This window comes from Eleginops maclovinus, chromosome 4 (genome assembly GCF_036324505.1).
Source record: "Eleginops maclovinus isolate JMC-PN-2008 ecotype Puerto Natales chromosome 4, JC_Emac_rtc_rv5, whole genome shotgun sequence".
Classification (NCBI taxonomy): Eukaryota; Metazoa; Chordata; class Actinopteri; order Perciformes; family Eleginopidae; genus Eleginops; species Eleginops maclovinus.
In genome coordinates this window covers 7083403-7103318 of record NC_086352.1, presented here as the reverse complement: position 1 = coordinate 7103318, position 19916 = coordinate 7083403, and the positions used below count along the sequence as shown (strand labels likewise).

General features: G+C 40.5%; 1 protein-coding gene across 1 annotated transcript in view; it reads left to right on the top strand.

Annotated features, from left to right (window-relative positions):
• shank2a (SH3 and multiple ankyrin repeat domains 2a) overlaps nucleotides 1-19916 on the top strand; it is a 200651-nt gene that overhangs the window by 108521 nt on the left and 72214 nt on the right. The window contains 2 exon segments of the mRNA XM_063882408.1: nucleotides 19082-19326; nucleotides 19328-19515. Coding sequence (XP_063738478.1) covers nucleotides 19082-19326; nucleotides 19328-19515 — 433 coding nt within the window.

Below are 19916 nucleotides of genomic sequence, written 5' to 3'. Positions count from 1 at the left end.
CATTGAGCTTAACTTGATTGGTAGATGAAGTATTCTCTCAAACACCCACACTGACATACATGCCCACAGACAGTTTGTGTCGTGTGGAGCCTCTTACAGCTTAACGCAGCTTTAGTGTGTTTAAATGCTGATCGTGTGTGTGTGTGTGTGTGTGTGTGTTAGTGAAGAGTGATGTGATCTCAACACTATAAGCCCTGTAGCTTTCACAGTTTTTCTCGCTGACTCGGTCCACATGATGTAACAGTTCAGCCACACAAATCTTGCGTTGCGTTGCGTCATTGTTTTCGGATTACAAATCGTCGTCGAGGCTCGCTGTGTGTAGGATTACTTTAAAAGCTGTTTGTGCAGAATGTGAAACACCTAAGCAAATGATAAACATACAATAGAAAGGAGGCATTGCATCGCGCTTAGTCTGGTTTCCCTTCTCAGGAGATGCTAACAGGACAGATGCTTCTTGAATTACATTTAACAAATAACAATTCTTAGCAAGCAATGCTGTTTTTGAATTTTGTTTTTGACAATTACTTATATTTTACATCCAATGAGTTGATCCAGAGGAAGATAGTAAAGCAAATTGATCAAATATTGCTCAGTTATCAAGCTAACTACCAAATACTGTATATGCAATTCAAGCCTCTCAGGATTTAGATTATATGAGATCTCAACTGATCCCAAATTGTGAAATACAGCATGTTCACAAAGCTTTGCAAATTAGTTAAAAATACAATTGAACATAAAAATAAACAATATATATCTACAGTTCAAGGATTTGTGGTTTTATTGGCAGTTTAACTAATTGATAATACAATTAAAATGAACTTTATTTAAGGGTTTTCCTTTTTCTGAAATGTGTGTGCATGTAAATGGTCTGCAAAGGCTAAAATACCAAATGTCTCTCCAGAGGGAGTTGCCATAAATGCCCATAACCTGCTGTGCACACGACCAAATAAATCCATCTTGAATCCTATTAATTGCATGAATATACTAAAGAACAGGAACTCTGTTTGCCTGAATTATAAGGTGTGGTATCCCATATGTGTGTAATTGTGAGCGTGAGTTTCCTGCAGACTGCATCTCTGCAAATGATTCCAGTTGCTTGTTCAGATCTGGTTTTCAATCCGCAGGAGGTGTGAGGAGTATTCTGTCACGTCTGACTGGACAGCCTGTCAGAATTCCTTCCTGTCTCTCTTCTTCTGCTGTTCCCTTTAGAGTTTACTTCCTGTCTGTCTTCTCATGCTGTTCCATTTAGTGTTTACTTCCTGTCTGTCTTCTCATTAATGTTTACTTTACTTCCTGTCTCTCTTCTTCTGCTGTTCCCTTTAGTGTTTACTTCCTGTCTGTCTTCTTCTGCTGTTCCCTTCAGTGTTTACTTCCTGTCTCTCTTCTTCTGCTGTACCCTTTAGTGTTTACTTACTGTCTGTCTTCTTCTGCTGTTCCCTTTAGTGTTTACTTCCTGTCTCTCTTCTTCTGCTGTACCCCTCAGTGTTTACTTCCTGTCTGTCTTCTTCTGCTGTACCCTTTAGTGTTTACTTCCTGTCTGTTCTTCCTCTGCTGTTCCCTTTAATGTTTACTTCCTGTCTGTCTTCTTCTGCTGTTCCCTTTAGTGTTTACTTCCTGTCTCTCTTCTTCTTTGTGTGAACAAACGCACCTTTATTAGCGACACTGATTAGAGAAGTAACTTTAAAGCGGTTACGTACGCCTTGTGACGTTCCTGTCTTCTCTTCTGTGTGTGTTGTGTTGAGACTCTACTGCGTGCGTTGTTATAGAGTGATATTGTCCATGGGAACGTGTTCCATATGCTGAGAGTGCTCGATCTCAGGTGAAGGGATTACTTCTGTCTAAATCTGAATTCTAATGTTTGACTTTGTCTCATCTAATGTATCCTGATAGTATCCAAGTTAAAAGTCCTTTCTACGCTCTCCATAGTTTTATATTCTTCTATTTTTTCATTGTACCCTTAAGAGTTTTAATTCTGCACTACTGTCTGATGCTTCTCCGGTGTCTTTAGAGCTGTGATTTGCCGTTTTTCATGCTTCTGATGGGAATGTTTTACTTGTATCTTCTACTATGTCATCATGCTTTCTATGGTGTATACCTGTCTCGTTGTTCTGTGTTCGTTTTGTGTTTATGGTTTCTTATTCAAGCATCCCTCTGTAGTACATCCCGTTTCTGTCTTTCTGCAAATCCCTGTTAATGATTATTCATGTCGATTTTTTCTGGTCCTTTTCCGTTTTAACAATCCCTTCTCTCTTACTCTGACTTCACCATTAGTGTTTAACCTCGAGACTTCTTCTCACTTGACACTGCACTTAGAAATTTACATTCCTTTTAGCCCGTCATGGTTCCTTTTATTATTTATCACTTCCTTCTTTATGCTGCTTTCATTGCGAACCCGGTAACTCATATCTTCGCTGTTCCTAGCGGTTACTTCCTGCAACTCATCTTTTCCTGCAGTGTAACCCTAATAGTGTAAACAGTTCCTTTAGCTTCTTCTGCCTGTATCCGAAACGTGTTGTGATTTTGTGTGTTGTTCTGTGTTGATTTAGTGTGTTACTTCAGCTGTCCATTAGTGTTTATTCTCTCTCATGCTGTTCCCTCATAGTTTTAACCTCCCTTCTTCTCACACTTATATCCTTGTTAGTATGCTCTCCTAATGTTGTTGTTGGTTTATACACCTGTATTGACTCCAAAGCAATAGCAATGTCAACAAAACAAACAAGAATAGTAATACAGTACAGATATGAAATGCACAGGGAAAAGCAAAATCATTATTTAAGAGCTTTGTCTGTAATGTGTTTTAGAGGAACACTGATTTGTAGATGGACTTCTGTGCCGAGACAAAGACGGCACAGCTGAATTAGGACACGTGATTGGTGGAGGAGAAAGAAAGACCTTTTAAAGGGCGATGATTACGTACGCAGTGTGACGTTCTTCATACCGTTACCTCGTGTGTGTGTGTGTGTGAGACCTACATGCGCTGGTTGTTGGATAGGAGTGGAATAGGTTGTCCATGGAAACGTGTTACCATGAGTGTTGGAAGAAGTGCTTGGATCCTCAGGTGAAAGAAGGAATACTTCAGTCTAAAAATACTGAATTCTAAATGTACTTGCTGTAGGTACAGTACAAGCTAAATGTACCGAAAGTATCCAAAGTAAAAGTACCTTTCATAGCTCTCACACTACGTTATTATAGATTATTCATATTGTTATTATATTGTACATTCAAGATGCAAAGGTTTTAATGTCATATGCACATAAACTAAAGCTGATGGCTCTCCGGAAGTGGTTTTAGCTCGGCACGGATTGCCGTTTATTCAGGGCTTCTGATCCGGGAATGTTCTTACAGTGATCTTCGGTACTATGTCATCGATGCATTTTCATATGTAGCAAATGACCACGTCCGTGTGTGTGCGTGTGTGTGTGTGTGTGTGTGTGTTGGTTGTCATACTCAAACACACACCACTCCATAGTCCCAGAAATCCCGTTTTGATACATTTCCCTGCAAATCTGAATTAAAATAATCTAATTTCATGAGATTTTCGGGCACTTTTTCCCTGTAATCTGAACAAAACCAACACTTCCATTAGGAAAAACGTGCTGCACTTCCAAAAACAAAGCAAATAAAAAAACACAAGTGTGCTAAAACAGCTCGAGAAGACTTCTTCACCAACTTGACAACACATGCAGCATCTAGAAAACATTCCTATTATTGCAGCAAACCGATAACAATGAGAGAAAACATCTTTTCCATTATTTCATAACACATTTCCTTATTTAGATAGCGACTTTCATTAGCAGCAACGAAGTAAACAATAACAATAATACCATGCAGCCTGGGTCACAGCGGAGCACAGACAATAGAAACAAAACTCATCTTTAAAAAAATTAGAACGCAGTGCAGTGTTCAATCCTAAAATACGCTGTGAAAAGAAGTTATTTAGCTTCCTCACAATAGCCTGTCACTCCGAAACGTGTGTGTGTGTGTGTGTGTGTGTGTGTGTGTGTGTGTGTGTGTGTGTGTGTGTATCTCTCCACGCAGCAGTAAGCCAGTAAGGATGATTGACAGATGTGTGTATTAGCCCGCCTGCTGCCAAAGTGTGATAATCCCTCAGGGAATCACTATTGACCACACACACACACTTTCATTCTCACACACACCTTAAATACTGTCACACTTGTGTATTCCCCTTCTGCTGCAGGATTTAACACGCTTTACCTCGTTCTCTTGAAGCTAGAGATCATTCCAACACCTGAACACGAGTACATTTATGCAAGAGCCCCGAAAATATGCAAAATATCTCGCTTAAAAAAGCAGTTTTGTGTGTGTGTGTGAATGTGTGCGTGCGTGTCTGCAGTGGGACAGACTGTCAGCTGGTGCAGGGCAGCAGGGACTGAATGTCAGTGCATCACGGGTTATTTTTACACACACACACACATTCTGACTTTTTCTCAGAACTCAAAACCAAATTGGTCACTTTTGGTTAGATCTGTATGTGTTCCTAATCCTGTGCCGTGGCCGTAAAGCACTATTTGATTAAAAAAGGGGCATTTCATTCATTAGAACACCTATTATATTTAGCTCTGTGACTGCATGTGTCTAAACGTACGTCAAATAAACTCCAGGTATCGTTTTCTACCTTGACATTTCTGGAAATATTTCTATCCATTTGATATATTTTTAATCAGTTATTGTTGGGGTTATGGTTGCTTTGGAAACATTTAAAATATTGTGGCTTATTAATGACTTAATCCCTGCCAAATGTTGATTATCATTTTTCCACAATTTCCAGGTTTTTTAAATGTTGTATGAGTTACTCCAAACTTAATCAACATATATTGATTGCCTGTCTTTCTCTAACATGCAAGCGTATGATGCAAATACAACATCTGACTTGATGCTGATATGCCATTCAAATAGAGGCATTTTAAAAAGAGCAAAACAAATCCAGTCCAAGAATCGTTTCTACCCAAACATTTAAAGTTCTTTCCATTTTATATATTTTTTAAATCAGTTGTTTTTGGGTTATGTTTGTCTTGATTCCTGGACAATTTTCCTGAGACATTTTTCACAATTTCCAGATTGTTTTGAATTCTTTTATGGACGCCTTCTTCCCCGTATAATGGTGCTCGATTTTTGTATTAGTTCATCGAAAACTAATCAGTGTAAATTGGTTGTTTTATTTATTTCTATGCTGATGATGCGGATATGATCTCATTAAAGAGTGAAGTTCAGTCGTCCCTCTGCCTCAACAACAAAGTGCTTTAACATGTATTTACATATAAATAAATGACTTATCGTTAATTTATTCATCATCGTGAGCATTCTCTCTTTTAAAGAGGCTTTCTACTGTAATGTGGGTTACACACACACACACACACACACACACACACACACTCAGGTCCATGCTATATTTGGCAGATTGTGCAGGCAGTGTTATCAGGAAAGAGGACAAATTCACTCTCACACTTTCAACATCTTGTCAGCGTCAGGAAAACTTATTTCACACTGATTAATTCATTTGTTTCATTGCGTCGACATGATGATTTACATTTGTACATCTCAAGCATATCGTCTTACTGCAAGGTACATTATTCTGAGAGCATAATGTGGAGATTAGCATATCCAGCCCTGAGGGGAGCCTTCTTCCTCCCTGGGTGAACCCACTCGTTAGTATTGATTGGTGATGTGAGATTCAGATATATGATGGGGAGCCGTGTGACCTGCATGTACTGATAAATATGGGCTATTAGCACCAGCACATTACCTGTTGCTTAATATGTGTGTGTGTGTGTGTGGGGGGGGGTTAGGGTTAGGGGGGGGGGTTTGTCCTTGGGTGTCACATTCAGTGCTAACCTTTGTAGATGCTACATCCGTTACAATGATTGAATCCCTTTTTGTACGGATACCATGCATGGATTTTACCTCTGCTGCACTGAAAACCAGAAGAAAACTCAGACAGCGTAGACTTCAGCCATGGCCATTTCCTGAAGTGAAAAACAATGTGTGTATCGGCCAACTGAGTACATCTTTGCTAGTTTTTCCTCAGATCATAATTCGCCATTCCACCAAGTTTTGTGAAAATCTATCCTGGAGTTTTTGCGTTATCCAAAAGACACACATCTGTAAGGTACAGTAGTTAGTAGTTCTAGTTGTTGTATGGCTCCTTAAAGAGGCCCTATTTTGCTCTCTGGGGTTTCCCTTTCCTGTAGTGTGTTATATACTATAGGTTTTAGTGCATGTAAATGGTCTGCAAAGGCTAAAATCCCTGTGTTCGCCCCAGGGGGAGTTTCTCATTCATCTCGCTCATATGGATGGGAAACAACAACAGTCCTCTCAGGTATCAGTGTACTGTTTGGCAAACTTAATTCATCCTTTCATAAAGGCCCCTGTTCCCTGTTGCCGCCAATTTATTGAAATGTTGAAAAGCCTGGTAAAGCACTTTTCCCCCATACTGCAAATTTGGTATGAGATGTCAGTGCGCGGTATGGAAGGGTGGCTCATGGCTGCTTCAGTGCATACTTTATGACAACATATGCTTTGCATGTAGCCATCTGCTTCATGGCCCTTCAGTGGGGTCACTGTTCTTGGATGAATTTGCATCCCGACGCTTTGAAGTTGCGGCGTACTGAAAGAAAGGGAATGAGGAAACGGCTCTAACAAGCTTTGATTAACGAGGACAGCGTGTCACCTGATGACTTCACACACCGCGAGCAGCACATCACACACCCTGTGCAGAGAGACAGGGAGTCGTATGAATGTACATTACATCATAGGGAGGTGTGAACTCTGTGTGTGTGTGTGGGGCTTTAATGATGTATGGTGCCGTCCCCCTCTGAGTTGCTTAGCAACAACAAGGATGTGTTCCTGGAGGAAGAAGCTGCTCACCGCTCTATCACCGATCAAAATATAATTTATCCCTGCAACAACAACTGCTGAGTCTGGGGTTGCAGTCCAATAGTTCAAACCATCAGCTCCTCTGTCTGCTCCCACAACCACTTTTCTCTAACCTCTGTCAGAAACAGCAGGGGGCTAAGAAAGAAGAAGTGAAGGAGAATTCATCAGGACTTCATTATGAGGAGACAGATAGTATTTAGTCTGCTGTGGGAAACTACACTACTACTACTTCGGACAACTTAAAACATCTAGATACTCCACGCCGGCTTCATACACGTGGACACCAGTGAAGAATATATTACTTCATGACTCAGATTTGGATTAAAATAAAAAGATTGAAACTAAATCCCTCCCCTGTCCACTCACATTAAACCACATGAATCTAAATACGTATGATTATATGAAACTCTTTGAGTTAATATTACTTTCGTTCAGCTCTGATTGGTTAGCTGGCTGGCTCTGTTGTGATTGGTCATCCGCTTAGAGATGTCCCGCCCCTTAGCTTATCAACAAATTGAATTAAAAATGTGTTGGTGCGCTAGCCAATAGAAGCGCGAGTGTTACATAGTGATGTCACTACAGCATGTAAGTGAAGTAACCACAGGAGTCCAATGTAGGTGTTTCACAGTGTGTGGGAGAGACACAGGGATGTCAGCCTCTGCAGACCATTGAATTCCATTGGCCTCTTTAAAGAGACAAAACTAGAAACCAAAATGACTACCTTCCAGATGTGTCTCTTTCTGAAACTGCACAACTCCTCTATAGAAAATTGCTGGAGTGGAAAACCATGGCCTGAGTAAAAACTAACATTTAGTAGACCATTTACATGCACTAACACCTACTGTTAGAGCACAATATCAGTTGAAGTGCTCTCTATATGTGAGCTCCTCTTTCTGAAGCCGTAATACGGACTCCATTCACAGAAGCAGAGATTGTCCCTCTGCCTCACCTGGTTATTATTTGTGTTATTGTGACTCTGGAGTGGTTTTGTTGAGAGCCCAGATGACGGCTTCAGTTCCCCGTCACAGAATTGCTTTCTCACGGACAGGTAAAGTGGCGAAGATATTCTTAATATAGCTTTTATGTTTCTAAATGTGTGGTTCTGCTGCACACGTCCACAGCAGTACACTACTCTGCTCCCTGCAGGTGCTACTGTCTGTTTCTGCACAGGGGCGATGCACTGCAAACTATCCCTTTAACTGAGCAGGGTTCATTTCATGCCTCGATATGCACATGATAAAGTAACAGAGAGAGGGTTAAAGTGCAATTTAAATGTCTTAATAAAGCATTTATGAGCTATTATAGGTTACTGCTGAGAGCTGGAGCTAGGTCACTGGATTAAAAGTCACGTTATCCAGCCCAGAAGAAACACACACTACGTAAAATATGAACCATAATTCTTCATTTCTAAAAAGGCATTTGGAAGAAATAGCCAATGGACAATTAGAAAATAAAATACAAAACAATGATGTTCAATAAATCTGAATTAAAAAGATAAATGCAATAAAAATACATAATTTAATTACTGTTTAAATATTGAGTTATGTTCATCATATCTGAATCAATAAATGCTGTTTACTAGAAATGCATAATGCTGTCAAAATGAGTATGATCACACAGAACCAAAAAGAGGTTTATAGAAGAGATATACAATAAAGAAAAATGACAAAATGCTAGAAGAAAATAACAATTGATGTGCATTTTTAAAACCCTGTTTACAAGAAATACAATAAGATGTTTGACAAATCTGAATATTTAGTTTATAGAACAGGTGTACAAAAGTGATATGGAAGTGTAATACAAAATCTCCATAACCGAAAAGCCTGAAAGATATGATCTAGAATATGAAACTGCTTTTAATGTTGATATGTTCAGTATATATTATGTAAATGGGAGTTGTGTAAAGCATGCATACATCCAGACAAACCAAGCTTCCTCTTTTTTGTGTAAAATAATTAATATTTGACCTTTTTTTGGATCTCTAAATTAATATGGTGGTGTTTTAAAGCTGGTGTGTGTGTGTGTGTGTGTGTGTGTGTGTGTGTGTGTGTGTGTGTGTGTGTGTGTGTGTGTGTGTGTGTGTGTGTGTGTGTGTGTGTGTGTGTGTGTGTGTGTGTGTGTGTGTGTGTGTGTGTGTGTGTGTGTCTTGGGGTTTTCAATCTGCCCTGTCAGGTATTATTTCCTGTGTTCTCATCATGTTTTATTCATGTAATGTGTGCAAATGATCTGACTGTAAACACCTGAGGCAGAGAGAGAGCTTTCAGATTTCCAACAGGAACAAAGATCTGATCGGTGTGTCGATGCAGAAGCTTTTCAAACCCGGGGAGAGTAATCTGTGTTCAGTTTGTCCGTAGTTTCACATTCATTTTACTATTAGGATAAAATGACGAAGTGATACCTTTGGATCCATCCATGGTTACCATTATGAGGAAAGGCATGAGCAAAGATGCCTGAACTATGCTGTCAGTCCTTCTGCTTCCCTTTAGTCCCTAAAAGACATGTTGGATCTCTTTCTCTGTCATTTTGCATCTCCTTTAAGTGGTTTGGCATTTATTTAAAGCCAGTTTGTGACGCTCAGTAGTCGTGTGGCACCAACCTACTCGTCTTAAGGTCAAATTGTATCACCGGGATCGATTTGCCTCTTCTTTTGAAATCTTTGTAGTATTTTGAATCTATATTTAGTTATTTGGCGTCTTTTTGGAGTCGTTCTGCATCGATTGTTGACTCATCCTGGTCTCTTTGTGATTGTTGTGCCTCCAGTTTTGGTCATTTTGCATCTACTATTAGTATTGTTGGGTCTCCTTGCAGTGGTTTTGCATTTATTGAAGTAGTTTTGCATCTTTTTCGGGACCTTTGGCCTCCACTTTTGGGATGATTTACCATATTATTCTGGTAGTTTGGCATTTTGTTCCGGTTAGTTTGGAGTTTTAAAGTCATCTATTCTGAGTATTTCTGTGATCTCATGCACCTCATTTCATTATTTTAGTCATTCTTATTGCTCTGTTGTTGTTTTGCATTCACTTCCAGACATTTTGCATATCCTTTTATACGTTTGGTGTCTATATTTAGCAATCATGCGCCTAGTTGTAATAATTTTGCATCTCTTTGAGATTGTTTTATATCTATTATACGTGTCTCTGAAGTTAACTAGTCTGAATGATATGTGTGTTTTTTCGGTCCTTTCAGTCATTTACTTCAACTACATCAAACGCCACAACTTTGTATTCATCCCTTCTGCTTCCACTGAGTGTTTCCGCTCCGCTGTGCAGCAGAGCAGCCTCTCTCTCATGGGAGCCAGAAGAGAGGGAGAGAGGGGAGGTGTGTGTAAGAGGCGGGCTTATGGAAGTCATGTGTGTGTGTCTGCATGTGTGTGTTAGTGGAGGGGGTCGCTGGCTCACAGGGAGGCTGGTAGCGGAAGGTGCGAGCGGGATCATGTGCGCTGCGCTCGGTGGATCCTCTCCGCGGAGTCGCTGTCCGCGGTGCTGAAAGGGACGGTCGGGCTCTAATAAAGTCCTGTGATATGCACAAACCGTGAAGTGGGAGTAGCAAAAAGGAGTTAACAATGAAGTCGATCATCAATGCCTTAAAAAAGGAAGGTAAGCAGCCGGCGCCTTTCTTTTTCATACTTCTCAAATCAGCAGCTTTCTGTCAACTTGAGGTGCATGCGGAGCGGGTTCCGGGAGCTCCTCTGGGAGAAGTGCACATGCATGTTGTAAATATGTGTTGAAAAAGTGATAAGTGGCATGTGAGGTGTTTATTTCCCATCGTTATCTGGATGTAGGAAGGTCGGAGCGTGTTTAAGCTGCAAGAATTATCCTTTTCTTTTGGGGGGGGGGGGGGGGGTTCGTTGGAGTGAGAAACACATCAGCTCCGGACTAGTTTTTAGGTCACAGAAAATGCAAGAGGGAGAAACGGGACTCCAAGGTGGACAGAACACCCACAGACATGACTACACGCCCCCCACCCCTCACCAAAACACAACCTAAACGGTCCATCTGCCTGTGTGTGAAAACATGTTCCTCAGATCCGGCCGCTGCTGATTTCTCAATGAAGCCGCGAGCAGCCTATAGGCGATGGAGAGGGGGTGGGGGGGGGCAGAAATCTGGATTCTGTAGGAATATGTTGATTCCTCTTATTGATTTCTCCATAAGATAACACCTCATTAGCACTAATAAGTGGGATTTATTGGATTAATGGAGCTGTTGCATTGCATTGGATGAAGCTGCAGTCTGGATTGGTTGTAGTGGAATGCAGTGGAGTCACTCTGCATGACCTTTTTAGTTTGGCAAGTAATGTCAATTGTACATGTCTTGTGATCTCTTTGCATCTGTTCTTTGTGAGTTTGCAGCTTGTTTATTACCTTTGCGTCTATTTATATACATTTTGTGTGACTTTTGCTCATTTTGGCATAGTTCTTTTAGTTGTTTTGTGTCTTTTGGGTCAATTTGCATTCCCTTGGAGTCATGTTTTTGTAATTCTGCATGCGCCTTTTTCGTTGGCATCTATTTATAAACATGTTCCATCTTCTTTGGTCATTTTGCATCTATGTTTTGCAATTCTGCAACTCTTTTCCACTGATTCCGCATCTATTTATACAAATGTTTTGTCCCTTTTGGTAATTTTTCCTCTTTTCCGAGTAATTATGTCGTTGTTTGTACCTTGAAGACGTTTTTGCATCTATTTTTAGATGTTTTGTTTCTCTTTGGGGTCCATTTACATCCCTTTGGAGTCATTTTGCATCTATACTTTTTGTTGTTTCGTATCTATTTATATTCATTTTGCATCTTTCATTGTCATTCAGTTTTTTTTTTGTTGAGATTGTGTGTAATTAGTTTTCTGTCCTTATGCAACACCTTGGAGCCAGTTTGCACCTTTTTGTTGTAATCTTGCAAGTTTTGTCATCTTTAGTCATTTTGCATCTGTTTTCAATCTTTGTGTAATTGTTTGGAATCTATGTGTGATTTTTCATCACCTTGAAGACATTATGCATGTAACTGTGTGTCTCTGTTGGGTCCGATTGCATTCCCTTGGAGTGGATTTGCATCTATTATTTTTGTAGTTTGGCCTCTATGTAGATCAGTTTAGCATCTGTTGTCATTTCGCATCTACTTTCAGTCAGTCTGGTGTCTTTGTGATTGTCTTGCATCGTTTTCTTGTCATTATGAATCACACTGGAGTCACTTTGCATGATTCTCTTTGTAAATGTGCATGTTATTGTAGTAGTTAAAGTAATTGTGTGACACTCTGTAGTCTTATTGCATGCATTCTTCATTATTTTGGCTGGAGGAGAATTAGATATTTATGTTATCGATTGAGACTCAGGATGTAGAATAGCTTGTGGCAGAACATGAGTCATATTTTTAGTTGTTTGGAAGAAAGGCTCTGCAACGATGATGTAAACGTGTGCTAAATGTGTAGCAGCAGATGTGTACCTGTGATATTTGCAGATCTTGTGCTTCGGGCTCTCTCCTTGTCAGATCTGATCTCTTCAGCGTTGCATGCTGGGATTTCTTTGCAGCTTTGAGAGGGTGTAAACATCCCAAACAATGACTGAAAGGTGACATAAGCTGTGCCGTGCAGTTTCTGTGTCAGTTCTTTTGCGTAAAAATATGAATATGAATGCTAACTGAAGTAAAATGAGTAACCAAATCTCATGCATAAAACATGTACATGTAATTTCCCTCACTATGAAATCTGTAAGTACTCTGTGTCTAGCAGTAAGGTGAGGTATGAATCATTCCCGTCATCATTTCAAATAACTGTAATTTAGCCATCTGTTACCTCAAAGTACAGGCAAAGCTTTGCATTGTGGGATTGTTGTTAAATGCAAAGGACTCACTGGACACTTAAGGAGATTTAGTGCAAACTTTTACATGTTTTATTTACAATTCAGGTAATAAAATGAAAGATTTCAAACCAGGAGGGGTTTTATTTTGCACAGAGCGCAACTTAACAAAGAGGAAATGACTTGTATATTCCACACTGTCAATATGTCTGTCAATTATTATTGAAATAAAGCAATTCAGTCAACATTTTTAGACAATTGAACGTCTCTGTTTTGCTTTAAATCTCCCTTTACATCTTGTTTGAGCTTCTCGTCTGAGTGCATGTCTTTATTGATTGTATAATAAGCCCCTTTGATCGGACTCCTTCCTCCTGATGGCCACTTGATTATGACAGTTAAAGTGTAATTTCACTCACTTATACTGAACAGCTCCATCTCATGGAAAATATCAACACTACATCTTCTCTCAGTGAATGATGATTGCAAAACTAAGTGTCTAAGTTTATTAACACACAGAAAACGTCCTCTGATCCGATGCTCATTTTATCAATATGACACGTGAGTGGTTATTGAAAGTCACATGACCATGACTTTCATAATAATATGTTAACTTCAGGAGGCCACATTTTTCTTTTGGAGGGTTTTCCCCTTCCCTGTAGTGTATTATATAGGTTTGAGTGCATGTAAATGGTCTGCAAAGGCTAAAATCCCTGTTTGTTCTGATTATAAACACATTTGAAGGAAACATTTGACACTTTTACAGATGTTTCCCTGTCATACAGCCATGCAAACCCTCTTAAATCATTGGCAATAGTCCAGATAACATTGAGTTTTAATTAAAGAAAACAATGGTAAGCTACTTTGACATTTTCAGACAACTTCCTCTTTGGCTTTCATCAATAATTGCACATTTGTCACATTGTCTTTTCCCATTGGAAATACTCTGTTTCAGCATGTTGCTGGGAAGATGACGTCAGGAGATGATTGTGTTTAATGGCTCGAATAATTTGCCTCTTTACTCCTTCACCGCTTGTACAGAATGAGATAAAGCCTGCTACTGCAAGGAATAGCAAAGCCATGGTGTGTTAGGGATGTCTAGATATGTATTCAAGTTATAAAGATCATATATTGTAGTACAAATATTTGTTAAAAGCATGAAAATGGCTTGTTCTTCTGTGTTGTTGATCTGTGATATACTGGAGGATCTTAACCATGGATCCCAAAACGAATTGCTTATGTCTGCACCCACACATCTGCAGTGTTTTCCTCATTAAAGTGAAGTTTTTCGTGAGGAACAAACACTTTACTCTCTCAAATATCAGGCGCCTAACACCTGTGTTCCTTATTTTTATATCAGATGCTTGTTTGTTATAAGCGTCTGGAATCACTTACATCACACATGAGAGGAGTACAAGCAAGACGTTTTCTGTTCAACTGTGTTAAAGGTAATATCTGAGTTGAGCGCTGCAGCTCCTCTGAAGTTAACCTGACCTGATGAAGTTCGCTCCCTGCAGACTCTGACCTCCATTCAACATCTCGTCCAAATTTAGTGTTTTTATGCTCCATTTCTTTTTCTTTTTCTGTGTGAATTGCAGCAGAAATGAGCAAAGCAAGGGTGGTTTCAAAGGTTCATGTCTGACCCGTGACCTTGGTCACATTCTCCTTGGGAGAGGACACAGGGGTTTTAGCCTTCGCAGACCATTTTCATGCACAAAAACACACTTTAACTTAGGGTTTACTCCATGCTGAACTGCACTTTAGAGGGACACACACTTAAAGGTCTTCCTGGAACAGATTAGTGCATTAGTCACATCAACACCAGGCGCTGACCTCTGACCTGCATCCTGTGTTTGAACAGCATTTAATCATATAGATTCCACTGATTGCTTTTCAAACTTACATAACGTTCTTGGGTTGTTGTGACCGCCAATGCCTCACGATAATTACTGCGAGAGAGCATTAATGTTTAAAGACGTTGAGAGAAAGAAAGTTAAAGCATTAGCATGAAAGATTCCTAAAAGTCTGAATATCCTGCATGCAACAACCTCGAATTATACCGAAGGACTGTTCCAATATCAAGCACGGAGACCTTTATCAGAGCTTTAAGGGATGTATTTACAATACGTGTCCTTTAACAGCAATGCCATCTTTAATATAGGCTTATCGCACAATAAAATCAGCAACATAATGCAGTCATTGTTAGTTTTCATGCGTCTCGTTTAGGTCTCTTTGGGTCTTTGCATGATTTCCTCCTGTCTCTTTTTGGCAGTTATCCATCCAGTGGTGCTAACCCTAGAATAACCTTCTTGATTTTGATGCTGAAACACACAATCCTCTGCACACTTTGCATTTCCTGTCCCCTGCTTTGGAAACAATAAAAATATAGCTGTAGTTATTACTGTTTAGAAGGCTGCATAAGAACTGCTTTGAACTTATCTGCAATTGATAAACCAGACCATTTAATTTGTTCGTTTTACGACCTCTGATGCTCAAGTCTGCAACTGCAGAGAGAGGCACAGTTTTAAATCTACTCTGACGTAAAGTTACTGCTTCTGTCAACGGAGTCAGGTGTCTTTCAAGTACACATTACAACTACATCCTCTTTATTTTAAACTCAGTGATTTAAAAGCTTGTTTTGACTAAACCAAAGAAGAAAAAGACTTGAAAGTTCCAATCCTAGCAAGGAGGCATCGAGACAACCAGTGCTGTGTGTCAATTCACATACTTCCCTTAGTACACTACATGTTGTACACTGTTAACACTTGTGCATGAATGTGTGTGAATTTTAACCATATAGTATTATCTAAAATCACACACTTCTGCATGTGCCCAAACAGGAAGTGACGTTTGCCGCTGTTAGCTAGGTGGTTAGGTAAGCATTCGTGGTACCAAACCATTACAGACCGCTCCTTTAACCCAGTCAAATTAACGGTGGCTTCCTATTGACATCTGTACAGTGGTACATTACTTAAATATAGAAACCCACATGAATAACTTTGATCTGGTCAATTCTGTGTTCACCTGAGCAACCTCAATGGAGGCTGGTTGGTAACTTCTGTCACGTAGCCAAGATGGCGGCCGTTGAGCGTTGCAAACGGGACTTTTTGGCTGTTTTTGGGATCATTATCCTGGTACTTAAGGTGCATTTTGACATATACAGTAAAGGAAAACAGCAAAGCATCCAAAGAAAGCACAGACGTCTTCGGACACAGCACCAGTTTTTTTGCTGCTCCACCAGCTTGGAGGCCTCACACACACACCTCACACAGATAGCTGCTAAGAGTGCTAGCTCATTAAATGTTAGCACCTCTTCTGCTCATCAGCACGCCGGCTGTAGACACACAGAGAGAGAAAGGTCTGAGATATGAGTCTGGGGAAGTGCTAATGACTCAGTGACTCCTCTCTCAGATGTTCAGGCTGCCGTGAAACTCAAAACCCGGCTAACACGCTAGCACGCTAGCACGCCAGCCGGGTACGGTTGTGTTAATCAGTTTAATAATCAGCAGGAATGTGTTGAAAAGGCTGCAGGACTTTTCTGCTCTCCTCTCTCCTGCGCTCCTGTAATTGCGAGGAGAGTTTGGCAGTTATAGGCTTGTCATCTCGCAGTGTAATGGAGGGATAAATCCACAGGGAAATCAAGGCCAAACTCTGATACCGGTTCAGCCCGGCACTGCAGAAAAACTGGGCTCTGCTCATAAATCAATCTAATGCAGCCCTGCCATCACATCCATCTTCAAAAAGCTCATTATGTTCATGTTTTGGGGAAATGTTCAGGAATATGCAATGAAATTAAGTTAAAATCCCTGAAGGAAGAACAAATGAAACCCTTACTTTGATAAAAGTGCTAAACATAAAAATACTCCATAACAAGTAGAACTCCTGAGACGATGTATTATCGGCAATACTTGAAGAAGGAAAAGTAAAAGTACTCATTCTGTAGAAAAATTGTCCCCCTATATTATATATAATAATGGAATAAATGGCTCTATTTGATTGTGAATATATGGCTCCATCAAGCAGCGTTTCACTGTTGTAGACAAACAAAGTTCTAATACACAACGTATATCATGTACCACTTTATTTAATTCATTAAAAATCATTAGATCTCTGATTTTGTACTAACTATGGTTGAGCTGCATGTCTTTGTAGAGGTTTTGCATCACTTTGCGTTGTGTTGTCTCTTTGGTTCTTATTTTGATCTATTTGGGTCCTTTTTTTTGTCTAATTCTGTGTAAATTTTGATCTATTTGGGTTTTCGTATTGGTCTTTTCGTGATTGCATCCTGCCTGTTTTTGGCAGTAATCCATCCACTAGTGCTTACCTGCAGGCTACCCTTCTGTTTCCACTGTATAGTCAAACATAGCAATGCTAAAAATGGTCAAGCAGAAATCAGAGCCATGATAACCGCCAATTTCAGTTTGTGTGTCTGAGCTGCTGTACAATCTTAATCTCTATTGGTTTTATCTGTTGGAGGCTCACATAGTCAGGGAGATTAGATTGTGATGGATTGATAAAGAGATATCAACGACAGGACATGTATAACAACGCCGGAGGAGGCACAGCATGGGTCAATAGATAGTTAAATGGATAAATGTGCATGAGTGCACATATAGTCAATCTGACGTCACTGAGAGAAAAAACACCAGAAGAAGAAGGAAAGCTATTTATATTCATCTCCTTCCTGTGGTATATAAATGCTGAGACGCACTTAGTTTCCAGTACAGCATGGTGATGGTTTGAAGTGGGAACAGCCCAAGTTTTACTGTGTTGTTTTGTTCCGGTTAAGTGAACAAGGCTAGAATAAAGACAACATTAGATTGGTTTCTTACAAGTGAATTGTGTCACCACTGGAGGCATCCTATTGGGAAATAAAGCCTAAATTAAGGAAGATGCTTCAACAATTGGGCAACCGAAACGGATATTTTTTTTTCCAAAATAAAGTAAAGGAAGAATTGCCTCAAAAATTCTTTGTCAACCAACACGGAAACAATCAATAAGTAAAGGTATCGACTGAGAGGAGGCAGCTTTACATGTAATTGTGACCCAGTGCTTCTAAGAATATCCCAGAACAACGGCAAGAGGCACAGTCAGTCCTTTATTATGCAAATGGTTTAGTATGTGCTCGACATAATTAGCATCAGAACGTCAGCAGTGTTATGGATGCCATCCAGAATCATATCACAGTTTATTCCTCACATATACATCTTCAGTGCACATATGGACTGTAGAGGATATTGTGCTTTTCCATCATCACTAAAGGATTGTGTTATACTGCTGCGCTTCAAATACAGTTTAGGGTTTAGGGGTTTGTAGCCACTTGTGCATTGAAGTACAGAGTGATAATAAATGACAATATTAAGACTGCATCAATCCAGAGTTTGTTTTTGCATATTGCCGTTTTTTTTACCTTTACAGTATGCTAGTCCAGAGAAAGTGATTTGAGCTTTACTGAATCCCAAAAGTACTCCAACAAAGTAAGATTGTAAAGCATGCATGCTGTTGCAGATGCGTCACTGCACCACTCTGCCGACTGATGGTTGTAATTGAAAAAATATCCTACAACTTTGATCCAAGGTCAATGTTGCTTTCTCTCTGACAGACATTACAGTGGTGTAGATGTCATGGTGTGTGTTTAGAGTTGATACCCAATTGTGTCTATTTCTGTAGATTTTAAATAGAAAGACATAGTATAATATGTATGTTTGCATAAGAACTTATACAAAAAGATACTGTACTGAATAAAGAATAAAGTTTGGGATGGCTGTATCTCATTTCCTTTAGTACAGGATGGTGCATCGTTTCCTAAAGGAGATAATAAAGGAAGCATTGAAGCTCCTTACCTATCATCTGGAGAATACAAACTGCTCTCATCATGGCGGACACTTAGAGACTTCTGGGTCATTTCGCTCCACCTTCCTGAGATTAATTGACAATTGAATTGCTGCCTTTCATTCTAGGACAGGGGTATGCAGTCCTTCAGACCCTCTGCATTGGCTCTCTGTAGCTTTGACGAAAGATAACAGCTTTTTGCACCCTGGCCAATTTGTTGAAAGGATCACCTTTTCTCTTGGAGTTTCAGGGCGTAATGTGATACTGAAATAATATCAATAATCTTTCAGCTAATATACTGTATGTCACATGCTTTTAGATCTATTTGGAATCCTTGGAAAACTAACCATGGATAAATCCCCAAAAAGTCACGAATGCAACAAACAACATTTTTTATAGAGAAAGGTTTTTGTATATTGCTAAATATTAAACTTTATAAGCTGTGTTATTATGTTGTGCGGCTCCAGACAAATTGGTGACGAAGGGGGAAAATGGCTCTTAGAGTTTGCAGACTCTGTGTTCCAGGAGATGAAATAAAGTGTAATCCCCCCCCTCTTTCTCGCTCCTCTGTAGTGCCTTTCCGCGAGGCTCCAGCCTACTCCAAGCGCCGCCGGGGTCAGTCATCTGGCAGCGGGAACGACCACTCCCCCTCGTCCTTATCAGCACCGCGGGTCCTCCTGCGCTCCAACAGCGACAACAACCTAAACGTCAGTCAGTACCAGCAGCAGCAGCAGCAGCAGCAGCAGCAGCACGGCTCTCCTGGCACCTGGGCCCCCCACCTGCAGCCCCACCCACATAGGGGCCCCCAGCAGGGTCCTGTCGCAGCCTGGCGCCTCAGCTCTACACCGCAGCCTGTCACCCCAGCTGCTCCAGCAGATGCCCAGCGGCAGCCCCAATGGCAACGTGGTGGTGCGGACCATGGGGAGGGGGGCGAGGAGCCGGTCTCCCTCCCTCAGCCGGCTGGGGGAGGAGGCCCGACGGGGGGTACCAGCACAGAGACAGCCCAGGTGAGACACACAGTCTTTGTCTGTGGGTCTTTTATTCCGTTATTTATTTTCACAAGATCCAGGCGGGCTAACCTGCAGGTCAGAGGCGTTCACATGACTCAGACAGTTTTCTCTGTCAATATTTTGACAGTTGAGTTCCAGAACAGCGGTGATCTGGTCAGGGCAAGGGATTCCTTGAAAGAAGGATGAGCTCACTCAAATGTTAAACATTGTGGAGTGGTATCTATCATCCATCCATCTATCCATCCATCCATCCATCCATCCATCCATCCATCCATCCATCCATCCATCCATCCATCCATCCATCCATCCATCCATCCATCCATCCATCCATCCATCCATCCATCCATCCATCCATCCATCCATCCATCCATCCATCCATCCGTAAATCCAGCTACCTA